The following is a 21,534-nucleotide window of genomic DNA, read 5'->3' on the forward strand; positions in this document are numbered from 1 at the left end:
CCCACGGAGGTATAAATATAAGGCCTACTCTGCCTGGGACTGTCTCTTCAGACTTGGTCTCTTAGGATCATCCACAGGTACCTATACTGTAGATAGGTCTTAGTCATCAGGTCTACTCCACTTCCTTGTTGCCTGCTTAGACTCTTGGCACTCTTAGGTGAGCAGACTTAGTCAGCCTGTGTTGCCCTAACAGATGCTTCATCACCTTTGTTTGTCTTGGCAGGGACTTTCTTCTGGTCCAGAAGGCCACAGAAGTCACTTAGCCAGGATTTTAGCTGGACCTTCTCTGGATGTGGAAACTCCCTGTAGAATGCTCTTACAAGAGGGTCTGGTGCATGTCATCCCAGACTCATGTTAGAGGCCAGGGTCATGAGAAAGCAGTGCATATATATAGGGTGAATGGGCAGATATACTCAGCCTCAGCTATCACTCACTCTCTGAGTAATTTCCTCCGATGCCCCCTCTTTGGAGACAAACTTCCTACAATGTCCCTCTGGAGGCAATTGCCCTAAATGCCCCTCTTCTTCACATGCTGCGTATTTGTGTCATCATTGTGGCAGTGAGAAAGAAAATCATAGTTTTAAATAGTTCAGGGGTCCCACAAGTTTTGGATGTTATAGTACAGAAAAAATTGCATAATCAAAGAGTGAAATCTATCTCAGTCATTTTGGTACATTGCTGTTATTGTAACCCTCAAATAACACCTCTACTTGGGAGTATATATTCTAATTTCTTGATAACACCATATGTAAAGCACATGGGGCATTGTAGGAAGTTTGTCTCCGAAGAGGGGGCATCAGAGGAAATTACTCCTCGCTCTCCCCCCCGACCGATGTCTTTCACCTGGTCAACCGCCGATCTGGGAGTTGTCGTCGATGGGGACGATCCCATCACTTTACGCTACGGAGATACCTCTCCTGAGCGGTCCGCCACTCCTCCATATACCACTATCATTGCTCTGCATGGATCCGGTTTCAACGCGAGTACGTTTCACCTTCTCCGTAGTCAAAGTAACGCTCACCTCTTTGGTCTTCTCGAGATGTGTGGCTTCCATGGATCCCATTTCTTCCTTCCGACGTTCGCCTCATTGCCATCAACAGGCGTGGCTACGCCGGATCTCATCGTCTGCATGAGTCCCAGCAGTCTTTGCTCACCAACAACCTCGAGGCTTATCACCGATACGTGCTCGATGTAATGGCCTTTGTGAAATATGCGGTGGATGTACTGAAGATTCCGCCCAAAGGTCTCCCGGGCATTGGTGGAGGAATCGTACTGCTAGGATGGCACGTCGCCCCTTCTATCTCGGAATGTGGAATATTGATTGTTTTCAGGTCGAAGGGATGTGCATTTCTATCGTCTCTTCTGGCGATCGTGTCCAGTACTGGCATTCTTCCTCCATCTTATGATCTACCCCTATCTGCCTTTGAGCCGTTTCTCTAAGCAATCCGCACCCACGTCGCCAGCATCATCCTGTTTGAACCACCTGGTCTGGTGTACGGCATTCCACTTAGCGAGCCACTGTGGGAAGAAGATTCCCGTCCCGCGAAAGTCGGTCGCTCCTTCGTGGATGGCTTGCTTCGTCCTCTAGCTGCCGAAAGGGTCCATCTGGTTTACGCATCGGTGGACAAGTTCGAACTTGCATCGCAAGACTTATTCACCTGGGACGGAGTCAGCACGCCGGACCGAGAGGCTGTATCTAAATTGGCTTTTGAACGAATTCCGCCGTTCCTTGGGCTTGGTGTCGTATATTGTAAGTCTCAGCATTCTTTCTCGCTACATTTAATCATCGTGCATCAGGTTCGGGCACGATCATCGCCTGCATAGACGGATCGAAACATGTCATCGACCAATGTGGTAACCAAGTTAATGTGACCACCACGGTCATACCTGACGGTGATCACTTCTTGATGGCGACAGACCCAGAAGCGTTTAACCGAGCAGTTATCTCGACCATTCGGGAACTTGCTGCCAAGGTTTCGGATGCCTCGTCTTGAATGGGACACGACATTTACGGCAAGGGACACAAGGGACACAGAGAAAGAAAGAACTATACTGCCTGTTCAGTTACTCCGTGAAAATATGAATATCGAATGTGCTAAGGAAATTGCCATACAAAGGCAAGCCCTAGGTTCGAGTGCCCCGTCAAGGAGGCGTTTTACAAGTCACAGGACTTCTTTCATATTCACAGAAGGCTCGATAAACCCAATCAGATGATTCTTGGTGGTCAACGTACAGATCTCCGGTGGCAGTGGTCTGAATCACAACAAGGGACTGGTACAGAAAGGCGGGTGTACCCTTCTCCGGGGTCATATGCTGACTGGATTTTCTTCGCGTCCGCCGCTTTCCCATAGTTGCCGATATACACATCTGGAAGATTGATGACGTTTTCTGGATTGGACGAGAGTGGTCCAGCGAGAAGACTGCGGAAATGATGCACAGTGCCCGCTCTCGACTTTTTATGTCCATGATGATCACTACCCACCGGATGAAAGACAACAAACTGAGGTCTCTCGGCATTTCTTTTCAGCAATCACGAGGTCACTCTGATTTGTGCACACATGGAAGTGGTGCACAGCCGAAGGGAAATCACAGCGGCATGCTTGAATCAAGACACATCAAATGACCCTCACGGAGAACTTCTCGACTTGCAACCAGAGCTCGGCAAATGGTTCATGAGCTCGGGAAAGACTCGGAGTTAATGAACACGTAACTTTGAGTGGACCGCCAACCAGTCATCTGGAGTAAACTACTGATCGCTGACGTTAACACGAGCGAGTAATGCAGGTACGACTCCCGTATAAATTGAGGAACTGTTGGCTCACAAAATTTATTGCAACAGATCCCTCTTTTTCTTTTCCGAATGTCCTCGAGCTTTTCATGGTCCACTGCTGAGCTTGGCAGTCTGGTGTCTGGAGACCACCCTGTAAGACTGAGATATGGGGATACACATCCTGGAAGAACCTCTCAGACGCCCTACACCACCATCATCGCACTGCATGGGATTGGGTTCAACTCGAGTATGTTTTGCGGAGTGTCCACCAACCAGTCGAAGTTGGCTCACCATTAGCACGACTGATGCAGATATCTGGAGCCCATGGTTACCACACCTGCCCCAAGACATCCGTCTGATCGCCCTCAACCGTCGCGGCTTTGGCGGTTCATCCGGCCTTCATCAGCCCCAAGAACGTCTCGTCGATGGAACCAACACCGAGTCTTACGGCCGTTACCTGCTCGACCTTTTGGCTTTCGTCAAGTATGCTGTCAAAGTATTGAAACTTCCGGGAAAAGATACAAAGACAGGGAAGGGAGGAATCGTGCTGCTTGGCTGGTATGTCCTGTCTTATTGCCCCTTGCAGTCAATTGACGGTGAACCAGGTCGAAAGGGTGCTCATACTTAACGTCAATCTTGGCTATGCTTTCAAGTGCGGAAGGACTCCCTGCATCCCTTGGACTTCCGCTCTCTACCTTCGATCCGTATCTCAACACCATCCGCAGCCATGTCACCAATGTGATTCTCTACGAACCACCCGGTGTGCTGTTTGGCATCCCGGACCTTGAGAGAATGTGGGACGAAAGCTCCACCTTAGCTGAGCAGGGTCGTGACTTCGTTCACGCTTTCCTCGCCATGGTACCTGCCGAAAAGGTTCATCTGGTGCACATATCCGTGGACAATATGGGGATCACTGGGGATGATTTGTACAACGGGAACGGTAAAGACAAGGAAGAGCGGGAGACTCTGTCGAATGTGGCTTTTCAGCAAATCCCATCCTTCATCGGGCTAAGTGTCATCTACGGCGAGTTTGTGTATATCCAGGTTATTCACCTGAAACGCTAACATACCCTCCAGGCACCGGCACCATTTCTACGTGCCTTGATGGCTCGAAATGGGTTATTCAACCATGCCTCAGCCAAAACAATACGACATATCAGGTCATCCAAGACGGAGGTCATTTCTTGATGGCAACAGACCCGGGGGCCTTTAACGCTGCAGTTAGATGAACTCTTGGTGAAGATGACACGCGAGAGGGTGTTTGTGCAAGGGGAACCGTGGGACCGGACGAAGATCGGCTCCACGAATAGCACTGGATATCGGGTTCGACGTTTGGGTTCTGTATATTCAAGACACGCTGATCATTCCCCCGTTCGAAACGCGTCTTCCACAGCGGTGTTACGTGGGAACGTTGGGTCTCAGGACCGCATATATATTTTTGGTAACTCTCAGATGACCAGAAAGCTGTGAACCTTTGTCATTAATTACTGGATCAAGGAAGCAGTCCCTGTCGATGCTTCCGTTTAACGCTCTCTCCTTGATGACTCAATTCTTCTATTGACTAGTTCGCAATTGTAATGGGCAACTGCATACCTTCAATGCGATCGCTATTGAACATGCTCCACTGTTTATTGGTCATGCCTGAGCTCGGCCAGGATGTCGGCGAGATTACGTTTTGATCTTGACCATTGAGTACTTGACGGTGCGTTCAGTTCTAAAATTACATTTTCTCTTTTCTGCACAGGCTAATCTTAAATAGCATTATTTTGTTGAGCATTCTTCTTCGCTGTTCAAATACCATTCTGTTATTTGTGCCGAATATGCATGGGCGATAGCCACGACCTTCGATTTCCTTTGGTATCGGCACGTTTCTGGTATACATAGAACAAAGCGGTGTCTCACCTGGTCTTGCCCAAGAGACATCTCGTATAAGAACACCGGTGGGTCAAGGCTAGATTGTCAGCAGAGACATCGATCCCTCTGTTTCATTCCATAGCAACTCTTATGCCTGCATCCTGGTCTACTGCCGAGCTGGGAGTTCTGTATCCCGGGGATCAGCCGGTCCATCTTCGATATCTCGACACATCCGGTGACAAAACGGATAGTTCCAACACCATCATCGCATTGCATGGTGTTGGCTTCAACTCGAGTGGGTCACCATCATCCTTAGTTCGTGAAGTCTGACAATTTTGTCGTAGACATTTGGAACCGATGGATCCCACTCTTGGCTGACACGCGGTTGATCGCCCTGAATCGTCGTGGTTATTCTGGATCAGGACCTATCCATCAGCCAACCGGAACGACACCGCAAGACCCTACCGAGCCATGGGGACGATATGTCCTCGATCTGGTAGCCTTCATCAAGTATACCGCAGAGGTACTCAAGGTTCCCCCAAAGAGGAGCGACGGGACGGGAGGGATCGTCTTGCTGGCATGGTATGATTTTCCCACCCCCCAGCGCAGACGCTCACTACCTTTCAGGTCGAAAGGCAACGGCCCGGCCATCTCATTTCTAGGCCTGCTTTCCCAAGGCATCACGCCCCCTTTTGAACTGAACGGAATTCCCCGATCTGCGTTTGAACCATACATGGACGTGATCAAATCCCATCTGAAGAGCGTGATCCTGTTCGAGCCGCCCGGGGTGCTAGTCGGGATCCCCCTGCCAGAGTCTATCAGCGGGTTGTGGAATATGAACACCCCGCCGGAAGAGAGGGCCAAAGTGTTCATGGCAGGCTGTATCGGCTCGTTGCCGGAAGACGCTCAGCCATGCGCGCAGCAAGCGGCTGCCATTGGGGACACGCTCGCCACGGGGCTGGATGGGGACATCATGCCTGCCCAAGATATGAAAGTTGTTGCACAGATGGCGAAGATCGCGCTGGAGAACATCCCCCCTTGGCTCTCGGTGGGCTTGATATACGGTAAGACCGCTTCGGTGTCTCCCCGCTTAGGCTGATTAGGTGGTAGGAACCGGGACTTGGGAGACATGTACCGACTGTGCGGCATGGATCACCCCTCTCTGGAATGGGAAACCAAATACTGCGATCAAGATCTTGCAAGGGACGGGCCATTTTCTCATGGCGACAGATCCTGAGGTGTTCAACACCGCTGTGGGGGGTATGATGAAGCAGCTTGAGGGGCTAGCACAGAATCCGCGGTCTGCGTGAAAGAGGGGTTTGATGTAGGATGTATTGGGCTGCAATACGTATGACGTATGACTTGAGAATTTGGTGCGCTGTACGAACACTTCTGCTTGGAGAGGTTCAGGATAATCACATGTCAAATGTCGACGAAAACAGTAATGGAAAATCCTGCCAATAACCAGCCAGCGACATGTCTCGGTGCATTATAAACCCAACCCAGGCAAATGTCAGCAATATCACTCCTCAGCTCACTGTCCTGCGGATATTTAGTGTCGCGAGAGGATGTCGGTGACCTGGTCCTCAGCCGACTTGGGGACACTCGTGCCAGGCGATCCACCAGTCACGTTGCGCTACTTTGACACCCATCCCCTGCCATCCAATCAAGACGAATCCACAGCGATCATAGCCCTGCACGGGTTGGGTTGGAACTCCAGTACGTATACACTCCCTCCCACTCGCCAGCTTTCGTGCTTAACACAAACAGAGATCTTCCTCCCCTGGCTCTCTCATGCACCCCGGGACCTTCGCGTGCTTGGCGTGAATAGGAGGGGATACGAAGGTTCCTCCCCGCCCCATCCACAGCCGGGCACGTTTGGAAGGGAGCTGATCGCCTTGCTGGCTTTTGTACGGTATGCTGTTGACCACCTAGGGGCGGGGAGGGCACAAGACGAGGGGAAAGGGAACAAGAAAGGGGGGATCGTCCTGCTTGGCTGGAACTGCCCTCTCTTCTTCAACTCTGGGTAGCTAACACATAAGCAAAAAGGTCGAAAGGCACTGCTCCCCTCGTCTCGCTCCTTTCCCATCTCTCCCCTTCCCAGCTTGGCAAACCCTCCCCCTCCCTCCCAGTCCCCTTCCAGCCGTACCTCCCCTCTCTCTCCCTCCTGCGGAGCATGATCCTCTTCGAGCCTCCTCAGGTGCTCGTCGGTCTCCCCGGGCCGGCGTCCTATCCCGGCCTGGGGGATATCCAGCCCTCAGAGATGGGACCCGCGTTTGCCGCTTGGCACCGCGCGCGGCTCCCTCAGGACAGGCTCGGGGTGGTGGATGCCGCATCAGACGGTGCGTTCTGGGATGAAGATATGGGAGCTTGGTATGCGGCCGAAGCGGAGAGAGGGGAGTAGCAGAGCTCGCTCTCGCCCATCCCGGGGTAGGGGTGGCGCTGCTCTACTGTAAGATGCTCTTTTTTATGGTGAAAAGGGCTAACGGGAGCAGGCAAGGGCTCGACTGACTCTGCACTTGGTTGTGCTCGGTGGATAGGGGAGAGGGCGGAGAGAGTGAGGGTGCACGCTGTGGATGGAGGAGACCATTTCCTTATGGCTACTTATCCTGAGGTGTTTAATGATGCTGTGTGTGAGCTGTTAGAGCTTTGACATTAGCTAGTCATGGATTAATTCAGTGCGTTGTGCGTTATGTACATTACATGGGATTGTCGATGTATAGGTGTACTGTGTACTATCCTCGATATGAGGTCATTGTCAAAGGGTCCACCCCTCCATCATTCCTCATCCCTTCCCTCCAGTCTCCCACCAACGATGTTCCCACCTCCGAGTCGACCTCCATTCCCCTCCCACTCAGCACCAATAGATCAAGACACCGCAACCCGTTCAACAGACACAGACGCTCTCCACGCCCGACTCTCCGCTTCCCGCCTCTCATACTTCCCCGACCCATTCGTAGAATCGTTCGTCCTCCGCGCTCAGGGGGTGCCGAACCGGCCTGCGCTCATTAATGTAGGCACGTGGTTGAGGGGAAGGAGCGTGGATGCGCTTGTAAAGGGGTTTGTTCAGCGTGTGGGGGAGGGAGGGAAGGTGCAGGTGTTGAGCTTGGGCGCGGGGAGCGATACCCGATTTTGGAGGATCTCGGTGCGCGGTTCCGCTACCTGAATCACATGAAAGCACAGCTGAAGAAGCGCAAGTCTACACCTATGGGAGGGAAGATCGCCCGCTGGGTAGAGGTCGACTTTCCTGAAGTGACAAGCAGCAAGGCGCGTGCGATCTGGAAGCATGCGCAGCTGAAAGGGGCCCTGGGTGTATGCGCGCTGAGTGAGTTGTTTTCCTTGGTGGAAGAGGGGGGCTGATGGTATGGATAGCGGGAGGAGGCACAGGAGTGAGAGGGGAGAAGTACGCCCTCCTCCCTGCGGACTTGAGGTTATCACCCGAAAAGACACTCGGCGCACTCCTTACTCCCGCAAACGACACAGATGCGCTCTTATCCCCCACCCTGCCGACCCTGGTCTTGCTCGAGTGTGTGCTGCCGTACCTCCCTTTGAGGGAGGGAGAGACAGTGCTCCGCTGGGCTGGGGAAAGGTTTGGGAAAGTCGCGGTGGTGCTGTACGAGATGTTCGGTCTGGGAGACGCGTTTGGCAAGGTGATGAGGGAGAACTTGGCTGTACGTCCTACTGCTCTCATCCCTGCTTGTGCACTTACATATTCCCTGATCTTCAGGTGAGGGGTGTACAGATCCCGGGAACTGTGGCTAGCCTCGATGCCCTGAACGAGCGGTTCCAACGCGCGGGGTTCGAAGGCCAAGCGCTTACACTACGGGATATCCGGACACACTACGTCCCCCCAGCGGAGAACGAGAGGTGCGCGCCTTCCCCTTCCCCTTCCCCTTCCCCTACCCCGTTTCTTCTGCTTAAAGAGCTCACATGGTGCAGAGTCGCGAAACTGGAACTGATGGACGAGTATGAGGAGCTGGATTTGGTGTTGGGACATTATGCGGTCGCTTGGGGGAGTAAGGGGGTTACGGGGTGGGGAATGAGTAGGGCGGAGGAGGAGATATGAGGATGTGTATGATTGAGCTCAACGATGATGTGAAAGTAACAATAACGTGAATGAATGTATACAATGTTAACTAGCCAATAGGATATCTTCCCGTCCTTTCCCACTTTCCTTCAGCCACAGAACTTTATTTGTAAAACTCAATTCCTTTGTGTTTGTGGTCAGGGTTTTCAGGCACGGATAAAGTGTCACGTGTGTGTCGGATAAACTGCGGGTGATCACGCGAGTAATTACCCCGCAAATAACAGCAAACGACGGTTCAAACGGGGATACAACACAGACGTCCTCTTTTCTTTCTTGACCACCATCTTCATTTTCATCTTCATCTTCAACTTCAACTTCTACAATCAGTTATTGTTGTCAGTTGTCAGTTGTTCATTGTTCAAAAGATGGCACGTCCAACAAAAACAACACCTTCAAAGCGCAAACCATCCACTACAAAACCTGCCGGCGCGACAACGACGTCCACATCCACGTCCGCCTCAGTCCCAGCACCAAATGCGCCCACCGTTGGCCCCGGTTCCCGTCCCTCTCTCGCCCAAGCACCCCGTCCCCTCTCCTATCACCTCATCTCCGGCGCTCTAGTCCTATCCACCATGGCCGCTTCCTCCCTTGCCCTATTCTGCATCCGACAGCTCCTCCGTCCGACGTTTGGCGCTACAGCCGCGCTCCAGTACGCCCAGGTCGTCCTTATCGTCCTTTGCGCACCTAGCACGCTGGTGCCCTTGATGGACCCGCATACTGTTCTCAGTATACTGGGGAGTACGATCGCTCTCACCCCGGTGTTGGTGTACCAGTCCAGCCGCCTCCTAGCACGGCTGGATATCATCCAAGAGTGGGGTCCAGGGGTAGGGGCAACCCTCGCCCAGCTGCTAGCTGTGATCCCCCTTACTGTGTGCACCGTCAACTTGATGAAAAGATGGATGGTGTGTTTTCCCTCCTTACTCCCTCCCTTCCGCAGTCGCTGAACTCTGTGCAGCCAGATACCGACTACCAGCTGAACGGCTCTATCCGCGCGGGGTTCACCACCTATGCGGGGATGCACTCCCTTGGCCCGATATACGCTGCCATCCTACCCCATTCGGAGCTTGTGAACCCCTGCAACCTCCTCTCTGCCACTGCTGTCGTACTCGCATTCATGAGCATCGTAGTGCCTGACGAGGACCCGCACTCGATCGCCGCCGCCGCACAGGAGGCTGGAGCAGCAGCAGAAAAGAAGGAAAAGAAGGAGACGAACACGGTAGTGAAGATGCTTCTCCTCGGCTTGCCCATCCTGTTCCTCTCCTTCCCCCGGTTGGCTATCTCCAACCCTCTGGGCGAAGGCAACATCCGGATGTCCAACTGCGCGCCTATCCACTCCCTCCCCGGGGAAGACGTGCATGTCCTCGCTAGGGGGGAGAGCGTCACCGGCACACTCGTGGTTGGGGAGAGCAAGGAACTTGGATTCCGCTGGCTCAGGTGTGACGCTAGCTTGCTTGGTGGGCAGTGGCTGGACGGTGCGGACCAGGAGAAGCTGGGACATGCGGGGGGCGAGAGCATCTTCGCCGCCTTTGACTTGCAGCAGGCGGTCCTCCTCGCAGAACGTGAGAAGAAGGCAGACGACAGAGCGCTAGTCATGTGAGCGCTCCTATGTACATACAAAGGCCCGAGCTAACCAGACACTTCCAGTGGACTGGGAATCGGTTCTCTCCCCTCTGCCCTCTACTCGCACGGCGTCACACCCACGATCCTAGAAGTAGACCCTCTCATCCCCCCCTACGCCCGTTCCTACTTCTCCTTCCCCGCCCTCCCGACCCAAATCGCCGAAGCGCGCTCCTGGATCTCCCAGCGCACCCAAGCGCGAGCCAACGGCACCCTCTCCCCGCAGGACACAGACTTCGCCTACATCGTCCACGACGTTTTCACAGGCGGGGGCGTCCCAGCGCACATGTTCACCGTGGAAGTCTTCCAGGAACTCAAGCCTCTCCTCAAGCCGGACGGCGTGTTGGCGGTCAATGTCGTTGGCGAGCTGGGGGGGAACGCGGGGCGCGCAGTTTGGGTGACGCTAAACCACGCTTTTGCGGATGGGAAATGCCGGGCGTTCTACGATCTGCCCGCTCCGCCCAAGAAGGGGGAGATGGCGAACATGGTCGTCTTCTGCACTCCTGCGCCCAGTCTCCAGTTCTCCCCCCTGCCGAAAACGTTCACGCAGAGCAGGACGACCCAGCTCGTCCTAGGTAACTTGCCTGAGAGGGAAATCAGCCCGGAGCAGATGATAGGCCATGTGGCTGAGAGCCTGATCACGGATGATTGGATCGTGAGAGAGGCGAGGAACTATATGGACAAGTGGACGACGGGGGACGTCTTGAGACATTGGAGAGGTGAGTCTTTCCCCCCCCCCCTTTTTTTTCGCTGGGTGGGAAGCTGATGGGGGAGTATAGCGATGCGCAAGGTCTTGCCTGCTGAAGTGTGGGACCTGTACTGATTGCAGGGATTGGGGAAGAAGTAGATATGGAGGGTATCGGAGAGACGGACGGAAGGGGAGGATGTACATGACAGGGGAGAGGGACCTATGGGGTGGATTGGGAGGACGTTTCCTACGGAGGTTTTGGTTGAGCATATAGTCTATTTGTTGGATCTTAGTAGTATGCACATCTTATTCAGTTTATGGGGGACTCTCGTATCAAGTTGTCAAACTGAGAGTGGGAAGTGCATTCTCGTAACATATTAAATATTTGTTGGGGAAGCTCATGATGCGGGATACTCTTAACCATCAGATCGTTCAGTCGTTCTCGGACCAAAAAGCATGCAGGCACGTAAGCTCTACAAGAATCGTATTACAGCTACACCTTGCGCCTAATCGGCGCCTTAACACAGTCGACACCCAAGGCAGACGGTGCAGATGTGCAGAACGAGGTGCAGGTCCTAGAGCTTAGACATGACAGTGCGCAGTTCGCTACGTTGCATGGATTCGTCTGTTTATCATTAGCTTTCCAGTCCTGAGGGAACAAGGGAGGTCGCTCACAATTCGCGTGATACAGCCTATCATCCGGGACGTTGGATACGTGCATGGTGATGTTGCTCGCGTCCACCATAGCGGGCACAACATCCTTCAGCGTTGGCGCACCGATGAGGCGCATGTTCATCTCGAACTCCTCGTTGAGGATAGTGAGCGCGCGCTCGACTCCGGCCTGTCCATAAGCAGAGTACGCGTAGATGAACGGCCTGCCAATGCCGACGGCTGTGGCGCCCAGAGCTACGGCCTTGAGCACGTCCGTGGCACGACGCACGCCTCCGTCGACGAAGATCTGGAAATTCGGGTTGGGGAAGAGGTTCCTTTCCCGGAGTGCGGCGACGACCTCCACCAGGATCTCGATTCCCGATCGGGCAAAGTCCAATTGTCTACCGCCGTGGTTGGAGAGGACGACACCTTGTAGCCCGGCTTCTGCAGCGAGGACGGCGTCTTCCCAGCATTGGACACCTTTGAGTATGATGGGCACTGGCAGGAGGGTTAGCTACAGTTCCTCTGCTTGCTGGAAAACTCACTCTTGGTGATACTCCTGAACCAGGGAATGTCCTTCCAAGCCAGACTAGGATCGATGAAGCTCGAGATTGCCCTCGCCGCGCCCTCACTCTTGTTCACCTTCTCCCCCGTTTCCTGCTGGACCGCGCTGCCAGTATCCTCAAACTTCATGCGCATGTCTTTCTCCCTCCTGCCAAGCTGGGGCGCGTCGACAGTAATGAACAGACCTTTGATCCCGCGCTTCTCTGCGTGCTGCACAAACCGCTTCGTGATCGCGCGATCCTTGCTCACGTACAGTTGAAGGAACTGGGACTGGCCAGGTACAGTAGCATCCACTAGCTCGTCAAAGCTGCAGCTCGCGAGCGTAGGGATCATCTGGATGATCCCATATTTCCCAGCGGCGCGGGTAAGGTTGAGTTCTCCTTCGGGGTGACCGAGCTTTCCCAGCGCAGTAGCGCTGATGTACACCGGCATCGCGCTCTTCTGCCCTAGGATGGTCGTGCTCCAGTCCACTTGGTGGACATCGCGCAGGATGCGGGGACGGAACCAGACACGATGGTAGGCGAGATGGTTCTCTCGGTGGGTGATCTCGTCGTCCGCTGCGGAGGAGTAGTAGGCCCACCCCTTTTCGGGCATAACAGCACGGGCGATGGCCTACGTAGCATAAAAGTTTAGCATCTTCCACGATGAAGGGGAAGAAGGTAAGGCACCTCGAAATCATGCAAGTTGAGGATCTCATCCAACGGCGGTTTACGTTCATGTCGTTCCTGTCGTGCAATCTCCTCTGTTGTCACTTCCCTCACAACCTGAGTAACGGTGTTGGGGTCGATGACTCCTAGACTGGGGGGTCGTTAGTACATGCTGAGAGGGATTGGGTGAGGTGGAGGATATTGGTGACGTGGTGAGGAACGTGGAGGATAGAAAGATGTACAAAGGAAGAGGACGCACTGTTTCTCCGGGGGCAAATTGGTGGTGATAGCGTCGGGAGGATGGATAGGGTCATACTCTTCGCTACATGGCCGACAACGCAAGAAAGCCGACAATCGATGGTCAGCAAACTCCGGCAAAGTGAGAGAGAGCGGTGAACGCACGTAGCATCCTTCCCTGCGTACTTGAGAATGATCTTCATCCCTCCTGTCGCGCAGTCAGTTGAGAACACTACCAATGTAGACAGTCGTACCTGGGTGTTCAGGGAGGAAATCGGTAACATCGTACACCCTTCCTGTATCGTTATCAGCTCGCGTGCACATAGGGTGACTGTGGAAGGCACCATGTACGATGATCCAGCAGCTCTCGCGGGTGTTATGCTTGGAGACCTCCGTTCCAGATATGAGTCTCTGGATAGCCATGATGAAGTACGGGGAGTTGAGGATGAGGTAGGGTGTGTTTAGGTGCGATGCTGTGGGTGATATATAGTCTGGAGATGACCTTGGTTATTCCGTTGGAGTGCCCCGATGAGCAGACGTATATCACGACCAATCTAACCCACTGCCGAGGAGCCCCAAGAGAAGAAGGAGAACCAAGAGAAATGAGAAGGAGAAGAAAGGACGTCCAACTGCCCAACGAGAATGCCCATCCATAACGTCCTCGATGGTCCTCCACCTGCCCTGAACGGGCAACACCCCGGAGCCGACATTGTTTATCCGATTACGGAAAGGGGATATATCGGGTCAATGTTCCGCCGATCTGGGGCCTCCACAAACGATTACATATTCGTCTTCTAATATTGATAAAGACAAAGAATGTATAAATGGATAGGCGGCATTGATGTCCTCCACCATTGTGAGACGGCTCATACCGGGTTGCCAACCAGTCTCTGGAATCGCATCTTTGTGTTCACCTCATCTCGCATTCTCTTCCAGTACAAACGTACATATTCTTTACTTCATTTCTTGGCTTACAGTCTAGGCTACATCAACTTCGTTACTTTTCCACATTTCCCCACTTCTGGCCCTGTGTCCCTGCCGATCCTATCCACGCCAAGCCTATCGCCAAGACTGTCCCTTCCCTCCTATCCCTGAAGCACGAAATAGCCTAGTGTCTCTCTCGAACACTGAACACCGTATCTCTCGCTGACTCTCGTAAGCCCCTGAACCCAATCCCGAACAATTTGTTGCATAGATCGCCGGAGTAGATCAGCGGGGCCCCGCGTTCGCTGCTGCCTTTGGGCGCGTCCGGGAATGGGGGATCGAGCGAGGGGGACGAGAGCGCATCGTACAAATCTTGCCATGCGAAATATCCTGAGAAGAGCGTCAACATTACGTTTAGTCTGGACTTGGCACATGCGGAAATACGCATACCGGCGGAAACGATGATCCTCTCCCCTCCTGCCTCCTCTTTCTGCAAAGCGAGCACATGCGCTAGGGCTATGTCCCGCACGTCAACCCAATTTGCCAGCATAGCTATAGAGCGCCTCGCCCGTCTTAGGCGTAACAACGGCATCGTATATCAGCTGCGCAGAGAAGTTGAGCGAGTCCTTCCCAGCCGTCTGGTCCCATGTGTTAGCGTTCTTATCCTTGTCTGGCTTGGCAACGCACCTCCTGAAGCAAAGGCTGGAGGCTTATCAGTCGCGCGCAACCGAAGAAGTTGAGAACTAACCCCAAAGACATACGGCGGTAGAATAGTAACCAAATCCCATTTCCCCGTTTTTTCCTTCTCAAACCTCCACGCATTCTGCTCGGCGAGCGTCTTGCTCGTCCGGTACTGGTGGATGGGCGCGGCCTTTTCCGATTTCTGTTCCACCTCGTGGAGCGAGAAGTCGTTCCAATCTTTCTGCGAGGTGTTACCAGGGAGGCTTGGGCTTGGCAGGTTGGAGCTCACCTCGGTATAGACATAGCCCCCTTCGTGTGGTTCTAGGATGGCTGCACAAGAGCTCGTGATGACCACTCTCCCCACTTCAGTCCTACACATTCGGGAGGCAGCCCATATTGGCGTCTGCCTATCTGGAGCAGCTTGGGATGACACACCCATACTTGTCCACGCTCGTCAGTACGGAGAGTGTGCCTTGCACCGCGGGCTTGATGAGCTCTGGAAGCGGTTAGTGTGCGAGATTGGGGGAGGCCAAGAGCGCACCGTCCGGATGCTTGATGGCCATTGCCACGGGGCTGGCAGTATGCAGCACCCCCTGCACACCTTTCACAGCTTCGTCAAAGGCACCTTCCTGTTCCCAACCCAAGCTCAGCCCCTTCCTTGTCACTCCCGAGAAAAGACAGCGCACCGCGGTGATGTCCTCCACGAGCACATACTCGAACCTCTCCCCCTCCTTTTCGAACAATTTCTTCAGATAGTCCCCCTTCGACGGCGTGCGTACAGTGCCTCGCACGGAATATCCCTTCTCTAACAGAATACGGCAGATCCATACAGCGATATAGCCGTTAGCGCCTGTTTCGTTCCGCGGTCAACAGTCGGACAGGAGTTGCGTACCAGTGACAAGGACTTTTGCAGGGGGATTTACGATGGTCATCTTGAGACTTGTATTGATCGAGAGATACTGCGTGATGCGCTGGTCATGCCAACCCACCCTTAGCTTGTCTCTTCATGTGCACACGCTTCGCCGGAACAAGGAGCCGATACCAATTACATGACCAACTTCGGGGAGTAGATAAGCCATCGAAGATTGGACCCTGATTACACCATAATTTAAATTCACCGATCATAACTATACAATAAGCGATGCGATTCATATCGCTTATTTTGATCTCTGCCTTTAGCTTGACGTCTCGGAGTGGGTGTACTAGTGACTGAGGCAAAACGAGAAGCGAAACGGGCTTGTAGCGAGTGGATCAGTAACCTGCCCAGCCCACGGGTAAATTAGACGTGAATTCACTCGATCTGTTATTCATGAAGACTTGATACGATATAGTTATGCTTATACTAGATGTCTCGGTCTTCCTCGCTTATTGAACGGCTGGTATATTATCAAAAGCAATCTCCGTCCATTTTGGTGCGACTTTCAAAAGCGAGTTCTGATCTCTACTATGGGCGTTTGGAGGTAAATTCCGTTCGTTTCGTCCGACGTTGGCTGCTCGCAGAGATGAAGAGAAACACATCTTGAGATAATTCAAACCAAATGCTTGAATTGTTTCCTGAGCATCGCCAGACCTCGGCGAGGAGTGATCCAGAGACCGGGGGTGTGAGTCAACGGAGTGGGTAACTCCCTATAAAAGTGAAGAATTATTGCCATACAGAAGTCTTCACAATAGATCATTTCACGCTTTTCAAAATGTCTTTTTCGTGGTCCATTGCTGAACTCGGCAATCTGGTCTCTGGAGACCAGCCCGTCAGTTTGCGGTATGGAGATACCAACCCTAGAAGAGCCGCTGGGACGCCCTACACCACCATCATTGCTCTGCATGGAATTGGTGTCAACTCGAGTATGTTTCTTGGAAGCTCTACTCTCAGTCACATCTTGGCTTACCAACAGAATCACCAATCCAGATATCTGGCTCCCTTGGCTTCCCCACCTGCCCGAGGACATCCGTCTGCTTGCCCTCAACCGTCGAGGCTTCAACGGTTCCTCAGACCTTCACCAGCCCACCGATGGAAACTTCGTCGAGTCGTACGGCCGTTACCTGCTCGACCTCGTGGCCTTCGTCAAGTATGCTGTTGAAGTATTGAAGATCCCCCCCAAAGATCCAAAGACAGGAAAAGGAGGAATCGTGCTGCTCGGCTGGTGCGTGTCTCGGTATCCACCGTGAAGAGCGCATTCATCTTTTGTAGGTCAAAGGCCTGTTCGTACTTGACATCGCTCTTGGCTGTCCTCTCCAGCGAGGAGGGGCTCGCTGCATCTCATGGTCTATCGATGTCCGCCTTCGAGCCCTATCTCGGCGCTGTCCGCAGCCATGTTGTCAATGTAATGCTTTTCGAACCGCCCGGACTGATTTTCGGCATCCCACGACAGGAGAAATTTGGGAATGAGACTGAAAGCATGGCTGTGCAGGGTCGTGACTTCGTTCACGGTATGCTTTCGGCATTACCCGCCGACAAGGTTCACCTGGTGCATGTCTCTGTCGACAAGATGGAGGTGGCCGCCCATGACATGTTTACCTGGAACGGGAAGGACGATGAAGAGCGGGAGGCTGTTTCCAAGATGGCCTTCAAGGATGTGCCGTCTTTCCTGGGGTTGAGCGTTATCTATGGTAAGTTGTTGGGTGCGGAGCATGTCTTCTTTGATTATTCAACATACCTTTAGGTACCAACACCATCCCTTCGTGCCTTGAAGGATCGAAATGGGTTATCGAGCGTAGCCACAGCCAGGACAACACAACGTATCGGGTTATCCAGGACGGTGACCATTTTCTAATGGTGACTGACCCAGAGGGATTCAATGAGGCTGTTATCTCTTGCATCAACGAGCTGGTAGTGAAGACAAAGGGAGGAGAGCTGTCTGTGTAACACGAGAATTGCACGTGCGGTAGCGAACCCAAGATCACCGTCTATGAGTTCCTGTCACGCGGATAGAATAGAATAGCTGCGCGACATATCAGTCCTTGTGCTCTCTTCATTCATATGCCTCAAATTATACGCATTGAAATTATACGATCCTCGTCCCCCATTCCCTAAGCCCGCTTCATTTATGTGTTAGTTGAAGGACTGCTAATGCATCGCGTCTATCGATCTTCAGGCTGAAATCCGGGCATCTGGTGGGTCACATGACGGCTCGCCAAGTGATGCGGTCCAAGCTGTCCACTCTATACATAGATCTTTGGATGCTGAAACCTGACCATGTCCCACAACGTGAGACTCTGGTGCTCACTCGTTCCGAACATTGCACTGGGTCCAGATATCGACGCAATTAACAGTCCAGAACCCATATTTTTAGCGATTTGCAGGCTTTCTTGCTCAAGGCTCTTCCTGAAGTCAATGAGACACATTTGTAGTTCAACAGGACGCGCCAGTTTGGTGACTTTCTCTTGGGCGCTAACTATACAGGACCAGCCGCACTACAATCAGGTGACATGCCGAACGGAGGCAAGTTCCGGCGGGGGAGAAATGAGTCAATGATAAACCAACCAGACCAGGACATCCGTAGATAGCTGTTTTGCGAGCCAACTAAGGTGTTTCAAAACCTGTCGAAGGGGTTCGTTATCAGGCGTCTTCTATGGCAAAGTGCGTATTTCTGAACTCGTTCATATGGTAATCTACCCCCTCCTGCCGGACATGAGGCACTAAGTGCTATACTTGTTTGCCGTACTTCTCAGGAATGAACACACTAGTCTCTATCCCAAACGCTAAACATAGTATCCCTCGCCGACTCTCCTAAGCCCTTGAACTGGATCCCGAACAGCTTGTTGCAGAACTCGGTCGAATAGAATTGCATACCCTTGCGTTGCGCGCTTGGGGTACCTTTAGGCGCGTTCGGGAACGGAGGATCGAGGGAAGGGGAAGAGAGTGCATCGTACACATCTTGCCATGTTAACTGACCTGGTGTGAACATCAGCATCCGGTTCTGCCTTAGGGGGTTGTGAAGCATACCGGCGGAAACGATAATCCTTTCCCCCCCAGCCTCCTCTTTTTGCAAGGCGAGAGCATGTGCGAGAGCCACGTCCCGCACATCAACCCAGGAGCCCATGAACTGGTACAGTACTTCGCCCGTCATAGGGGTGAGCACAGCGTCGTAGAGGATCTGCACCGAGGCGTTGAGTGAGTCCTTCCCTGCTACCTATGCCCACCCGTTAGTTGTTTCTTCCACTGGAATGTTTGTCACCGTACCTCCTGGAGCAATGGCTAGATGCTCATCAGTAGTATGTCATCGAACAAGCAATACACTCACCCCAAAGACATAAGGCGGCAGGATAGTGACCAGATCCCAATTCCCTTTCTTCTCTTTCTCCACGTCCCACGCCTTCCGTTCGGCGAGCGTCTTGCTCGCCCGATATACGTGCATAGGGGCGGCCTTGTCCCCTTTCTCTTCCACCTCACGTACGGAATATTCATTCCAGTCTTTCTGCATGATGTGAGCAAGAAGAAGGCGGGCGAAGGGGAAGCTCACCTCGGTATATACATAACCGTCTTTATGCGGCTCAACAAAGGTAGCGGACGAGCTGGTCATGACCACTCTGCCTACGTCAGCCCTGTACGTTCCGAATCGCTTACGTTAGCGTCTGTAATTCCAATCATAGCGACCGGACGCACCCATACTTGTCCACGCTTGTTAGGACAGAGAGAGTGCCTATCACAGCGGGCTTAATGAGCGCTGCCGGGTATGAGCTTACCACTTGAGAGACGGGGAAGAGATGAACAGACCGTCCGGATGCTGGGGTTTGAGCGTTACCGGGCTGGCGGTATGCACCACTGCATGTACACCTTTGACAGCCTCGTCGAACGCACCATCCTACACGAAATTCAGCTTCTCTCCTCCCAGTACCCAAGTGCAAGACGCACAACAGTGATATCTTTCACGATCACATATTCGAACCTCTCTCCCTCCTTTTCGAACAGCTTCTTCAGATAGTCCCCCTTCGACGCTGCGCGCACCGTGCCTCGGACAGAATATCCGTTCTCTAACAGAATACGGCAGATCCATACGCCAATGTAGCCGTTGGCACCTACGTGATCCCACATGGGGGAGTCAGTACGCGACCAGTTGTCAAGAGGAAGACATACCGGTGACGAGCACTGTTGCAGGAGCGTTTACGACGGTCATCTTTCTCAACTTAGCTCAAGGTGCGTAAATTGTCGGATAGTCGGCTGGTCGTGCGCCCACCGACCCCTTTTATACTCCTCGCCCACCCATCGTGCCCAATAGCAAGCTGGAGCACAGACAGCCTGGTCAACGATTGGGACAGATTCAATGGATGCGGTAACTGAAGACAGACCTTGATCATATTACGCTCCCACACTGATCGATAACCGATAGCTTCGGGCTTATGAAGTCTCGGGCAGCAGTCGCGCTAGTTGATATCGAGATAAAATTGCGAAACCATCTTGAAATGAAACGCTACTTACAGAACAGTCGACCCTGTCCAGCCCATGTGCAAACCCTGCGGACGGCCCTAATCCGGCGGAGAAGGCTCAATCGGGGGTCACATGACCGGACAGAACCGCATCATGAGTTTTCCTCTGTAAATTGTGCCAGGCTTAGTGTACTTCTTGGACTTGCTACACCTTGTACCCCGAACTGTCGCTTCGCACCTAGCACATGGGATGAACATCAGGTCTCACGACCCATATCGGCATTAAGCTTTTCGCCAGATTCTCGGTGCTCGGCGATAACTTTTCTCTTACGTAACTCTCATTCTCCTACCAGATACCTTTCCCTTCCTGTTCCACTCTCAGGCTCTAAACGCTAGGAAAGACTCGCATGTCTCTGTTCTCACTTGCTGTACGAATTATGAAGGGTCGGGATCTGTCTATATAAAGGATGGACAGATGACGTCGGTCGTGCGTCATATCAACCAGTCACAACTATATCAATACCTCACACCGAGTACTCAGCACACCCCCCTCCAAAAGATAACAACATGTCTCTCCTCCTTCCCCTGCAAGACAAAGTCGCCCTCATCACCGGTTCATCACAAGGCATCAGCGCGTCCATAGCCTACAAGCTCGCTTCCCAAGGAGCAGCCGTCGTCGTCAACTACGCACATAGTGCCGATAAAGCGCAGGCAGTGGTAGAAGGGCTCAAAGCGCTGGGAAGGAGAGCCGTGGCTGTCAAGGCCGATGTTAGTGGTGTGGAGGGGGCGAAGGCGCTGGTGGAGGAGACGCTGAAGCATTTTGGGAAGATCGATATCCTCGGTGCGTCGACCTCGTTCAGGAGCGTGCTATTTCTTAATTCGGAGCAGTGCTCAACGCCGGTATCATGGGCAGCGCGACCCTCTCCACGCTCACGGAATCCTTCTACGACGCGCACTTCAACACCAACGTCAAAGGTCCTCTCTTCCTCACGCAAGCCGCAGTGCCCCATATGCCCACAGGGGGCAGGATCATCTTCTTCTCAACAGGGCTGACGATCCAGTCTGGTATAACGCCCAACTACTTCGTGTACACTGCTACGAAAGGTGCTGTCGAGCAGCTCACGCGTGTCTTAGCGAAAGAGCTGGGACAGAAGGGGATAACAGTCAACGCTGTGTCCCCCGGTCCTACGAGTACGGAGCTGTTCCTCAAGGGCAAGCCTGACCGGCTCATCGAGGGGATCAAGCATAGCGGGCCGTTTGGCAAGCTTGGGGATCCACAGGATATCGCCGAGGCCGTCGCGTTCCTCGTTAGTGAAGGAGCGAGGTGGGTCAGCGGGAGCGTGTTGAGGGTTACGGGGGCGATGATCGTTTGACATCTAGCACCTGTGTGGTGTACAACGCCGCCTTCCCTCAGATATGATGAAGATGGCATAATCCTAGAGGCTATTTG

The 21,534-nt window shown here is 53.1% G+C and overlaps 11 protein-coding genes across 11 annotated transcripts; 8 read left to right on the forward strand and 3 right to left on the reverse strand.

Moving 5' to 3' along the window:
- Positions 1-832: 832 nt before the first annotated feature.
- Positions 833-1,994, forward strand: DACRYDRAFT_112230 (uncharacterized protein; the record flags this gene model as incomplete). The annotated part of the gene is made up of 3 exons (XM_040769377.1): positions 833-983; positions 1,442-1,750; positions 1,798-1,994. The coding sequence occupies 3 exons, from the start codon at positions 833-835 to the stop codon at positions 1,992-1,994; spliced, it is 657 nt and encodes a 218-aa protein (XP_040623788.1).
- An 866-nt stretch (positions 1,995-2,860) lies between these two features.
- DACRYDRAFT_119714 (uncharacterized protein) lies at positions 2,861-4,239 on the forward strand (the record flags this gene model as incomplete). The annotated part of the gene is made up of 4 exons (XM_040770845.1): positions 2,861-3,017; positions 3,082-3,328; positions 3,376-3,798; positions 3,848-4,239. The coding sequence occupies 4 exons, from the start codon at positions 2,861-2,863 to the stop codon at positions 3,873-3,875; spliced, it is 855 nt and encodes a 284-aa protein (XP_040623789.1). The 3' UTR covers positions 3,876-4,239.
- A 535-nt stretch (positions 4,240-4,774) lies between these two features.
- On the forward strand, positions 4,775-5,987 carry DACRYDRAFT_119715 (uncharacterized protein; the record flags this gene model as incomplete). Its single annotated transcript, XM_040770846.1, has 4 exons — positions 4,775-4,919; positions 4,969-5,206; positions 5,252-5,688; positions 5,735-5,987. 4 exons carry the CDS (start codon positions 4,775-4,777, stop codon positions 5,932-5,934), a joined length of 1,020 nt encoding a protein of 339 aa, XP_040623790.1. The 3' UTR covers positions 5,935-5,987.
- A 205-nt stretch (positions 5,988-6,192) lies between these two features.
- On the forward strand, positions 6,193-7,028 carry DACRYDRAFT_112233 (uncharacterized protein; the record flags this gene model as incomplete). Its single annotated transcript, XM_040769378.1, has 3 exons — positions 6,193-6,343; positions 6,395-6,539; positions 6,674-7,028. 3 exons carry the CDS (start codon positions 6,193-6,195, stop codon positions 7,026-7,028), a joined length of 651 nt encoding a protein of 216 aa, XP_040623791.1.
- Positions 7,029-7,439: 411 nt separating this feature from the next.
- On the forward strand, positions 7,440-8,755 carry DACRYDRAFT_119716 (S-adenosyl-L-methionine-dependent methyltransferase; the record flags this gene model as incomplete). Its single annotated transcript, XM_040770847.1, has 5 exons — positions 7,440-7,769; positions 7,823-7,949; positions 7,997-8,295; positions 8,352-8,491; positions 8,564-8,755. The coding sequence occupies 5 exons, from the start codon at positions 7,440-7,442 to the stop codon at positions 8,688-8,690; spliced, it is 1,023 nt and encodes a 340-aa protein (XP_040623792.1). The 3' UTR covers positions 8,691-8,755.
- A 321-nt stretch (positions 8,756-9,076) lies between these two features.
- DACRYDRAFT_119717 (uncharacterized protein) lies at positions 9,077-11,319 on the forward strand (the record flags this gene model as incomplete). Its single annotated transcript, XM_040770848.1, has 4 exons — positions 9,077-9,613; positions 9,667-10,304; positions 10,356-11,047; positions 11,108-11,319. 4 exons carry the CDS (start codon positions 9,077-9,079, stop codon positions 11,149-11,151), a joined length of 1,911 nt encoding a protein of 636 aa, XP_040623793.1. The 3' UTR covers positions 11,152-11,319.
- Positions 11,320-11,373: 54 nt separating this feature from the next.
- DACRYDRAFT_25355 (uncharacterized protein) lies at positions 11,374-13,680 on the reverse strand. Its single transcript, XM_040774128.1, has 8 exons — positions 13,460-13,680; positions 13,370-13,411; positions 13,281-13,323; positions 13,138-13,200; positions 12,900-13,029; positions 12,213-12,843; positions 11,692-12,165; positions 11,374-11,641 (listed from the first exon to the last, which is right to left on the reverse strand). The coding sequence occupies exons 1-8, from the start codon at positions 13,536-13,538 to the stop codon at positions 11,592-11,594; spliced, it is 1,512 nt and encodes a 503-aa protein (XP_040623794.1). The 5' UTR covers positions 13,539-13,680; the 3' UTR covers positions 11,374-11,591.
- A 543-nt stretch (positions 13,681-14,223) lies between these two features.
- On the reverse strand, positions 14,224-15,652 carry DACRYDRAFT_112237 (NADP-binding protein; the record flags this gene model as incomplete). Its single annotated transcript, XM_040769379.1, has 10 exons — positions 14,224-14,429; positions 14,490-14,525; positions 14,575-14,677; positions 14,727-14,741; positions 14,788-14,961; positions 15,010-15,091; positions 15,156-15,216; positions 15,262-15,349; positions 15,407-15,570; positions 15,613-15,652. 10 exons carry the CDS (start codon positions 15,650-15,652, stop codon positions 14,224-14,226), a joined length of 969 nt encoding a protein of 322 aa, XP_040623795.1.
- A 759-nt stretch (positions 15,653-16,411) lies between these two features.
- On the forward strand, positions 16,412-18,025 carry DACRYDRAFT_102628 (alpha/beta-hydrolase; the record flags this gene model as incomplete). The annotated part of the gene is made up of 4 exons (XM_040767650.1): positions 16,412-16,562; positions 16,627-16,861; positions 16,909-17,327; positions 17,381-18,025. 4 exons carry the CDS (start codon positions 16,412-16,414, stop codon positions 17,581-17,583), a joined length of 1,008 nt encoding a protein of 335 aa, XP_040623796.1. The 3' UTR covers positions 17,584-18,025.
- A 375-nt stretch (positions 18,026-18,400) lies between these two features.
- DACRYDRAFT_85308 (D-lactaldehyde dehydrogenase) lies at positions 18,401-19,848 on the reverse strand (the record flags this gene model as incomplete). Its single annotated transcript, XM_040776728.1, has 9 exons — positions 19,795-19,848; positions 19,573-19,736; positions 19,435-19,522; positions 19,324-19,384; positions 19,181-19,262; positions 18,962-19,135; positions 18,901-18,915; positions 18,664-18,850; positions 18,401-18,612 (listed from the first exon to the last, which is right to left on the reverse strand). Exons 1-9 carry the CDS (start codon positions 19,832-19,834, stop codon positions 18,401-18,403), a joined length of 1,023 nt encoding a protein of 340 aa, XP_040623797.1. The 5' UTR covers positions 19,835-19,848.
- An 803-nt stretch (positions 19,849-20,651) lies between these two features.
- DACRYDRAFT_91870 (NADP-binding protein) lies at positions 20,652-21,457 on the forward strand (the record flags this gene model as incomplete). Its single annotated transcript, XM_040777028.1, has 2 exons — positions 20,652-20,925; positions 20,973-21,457. The coding sequence occupies 2 exons, from the start codon at positions 20,652-20,654 to the stop codon at positions 21,455-21,457; spliced, it is 759 nt and encodes a 252-aa protein (XP_040623798.1).
- Positions 21,458-21,534: the final 77 nt, after the last annotated feature.

Source organism: Dacryopinax primogenitus, assembly GCF_000292625.1.
Source record: "Dacryopinax primogenitus strain DJM-731 SS1 chromosome Unknown DACRYscaffold_25, whole genome shotgun sequence".
Lineage (NCBI taxonomy): Eukaryota > Fungi > Basidiomycota > Dacrymycetes > Dacrymycetales > Dacrymycetaceae > Dacryopinax > Dacryopinax primogenitus.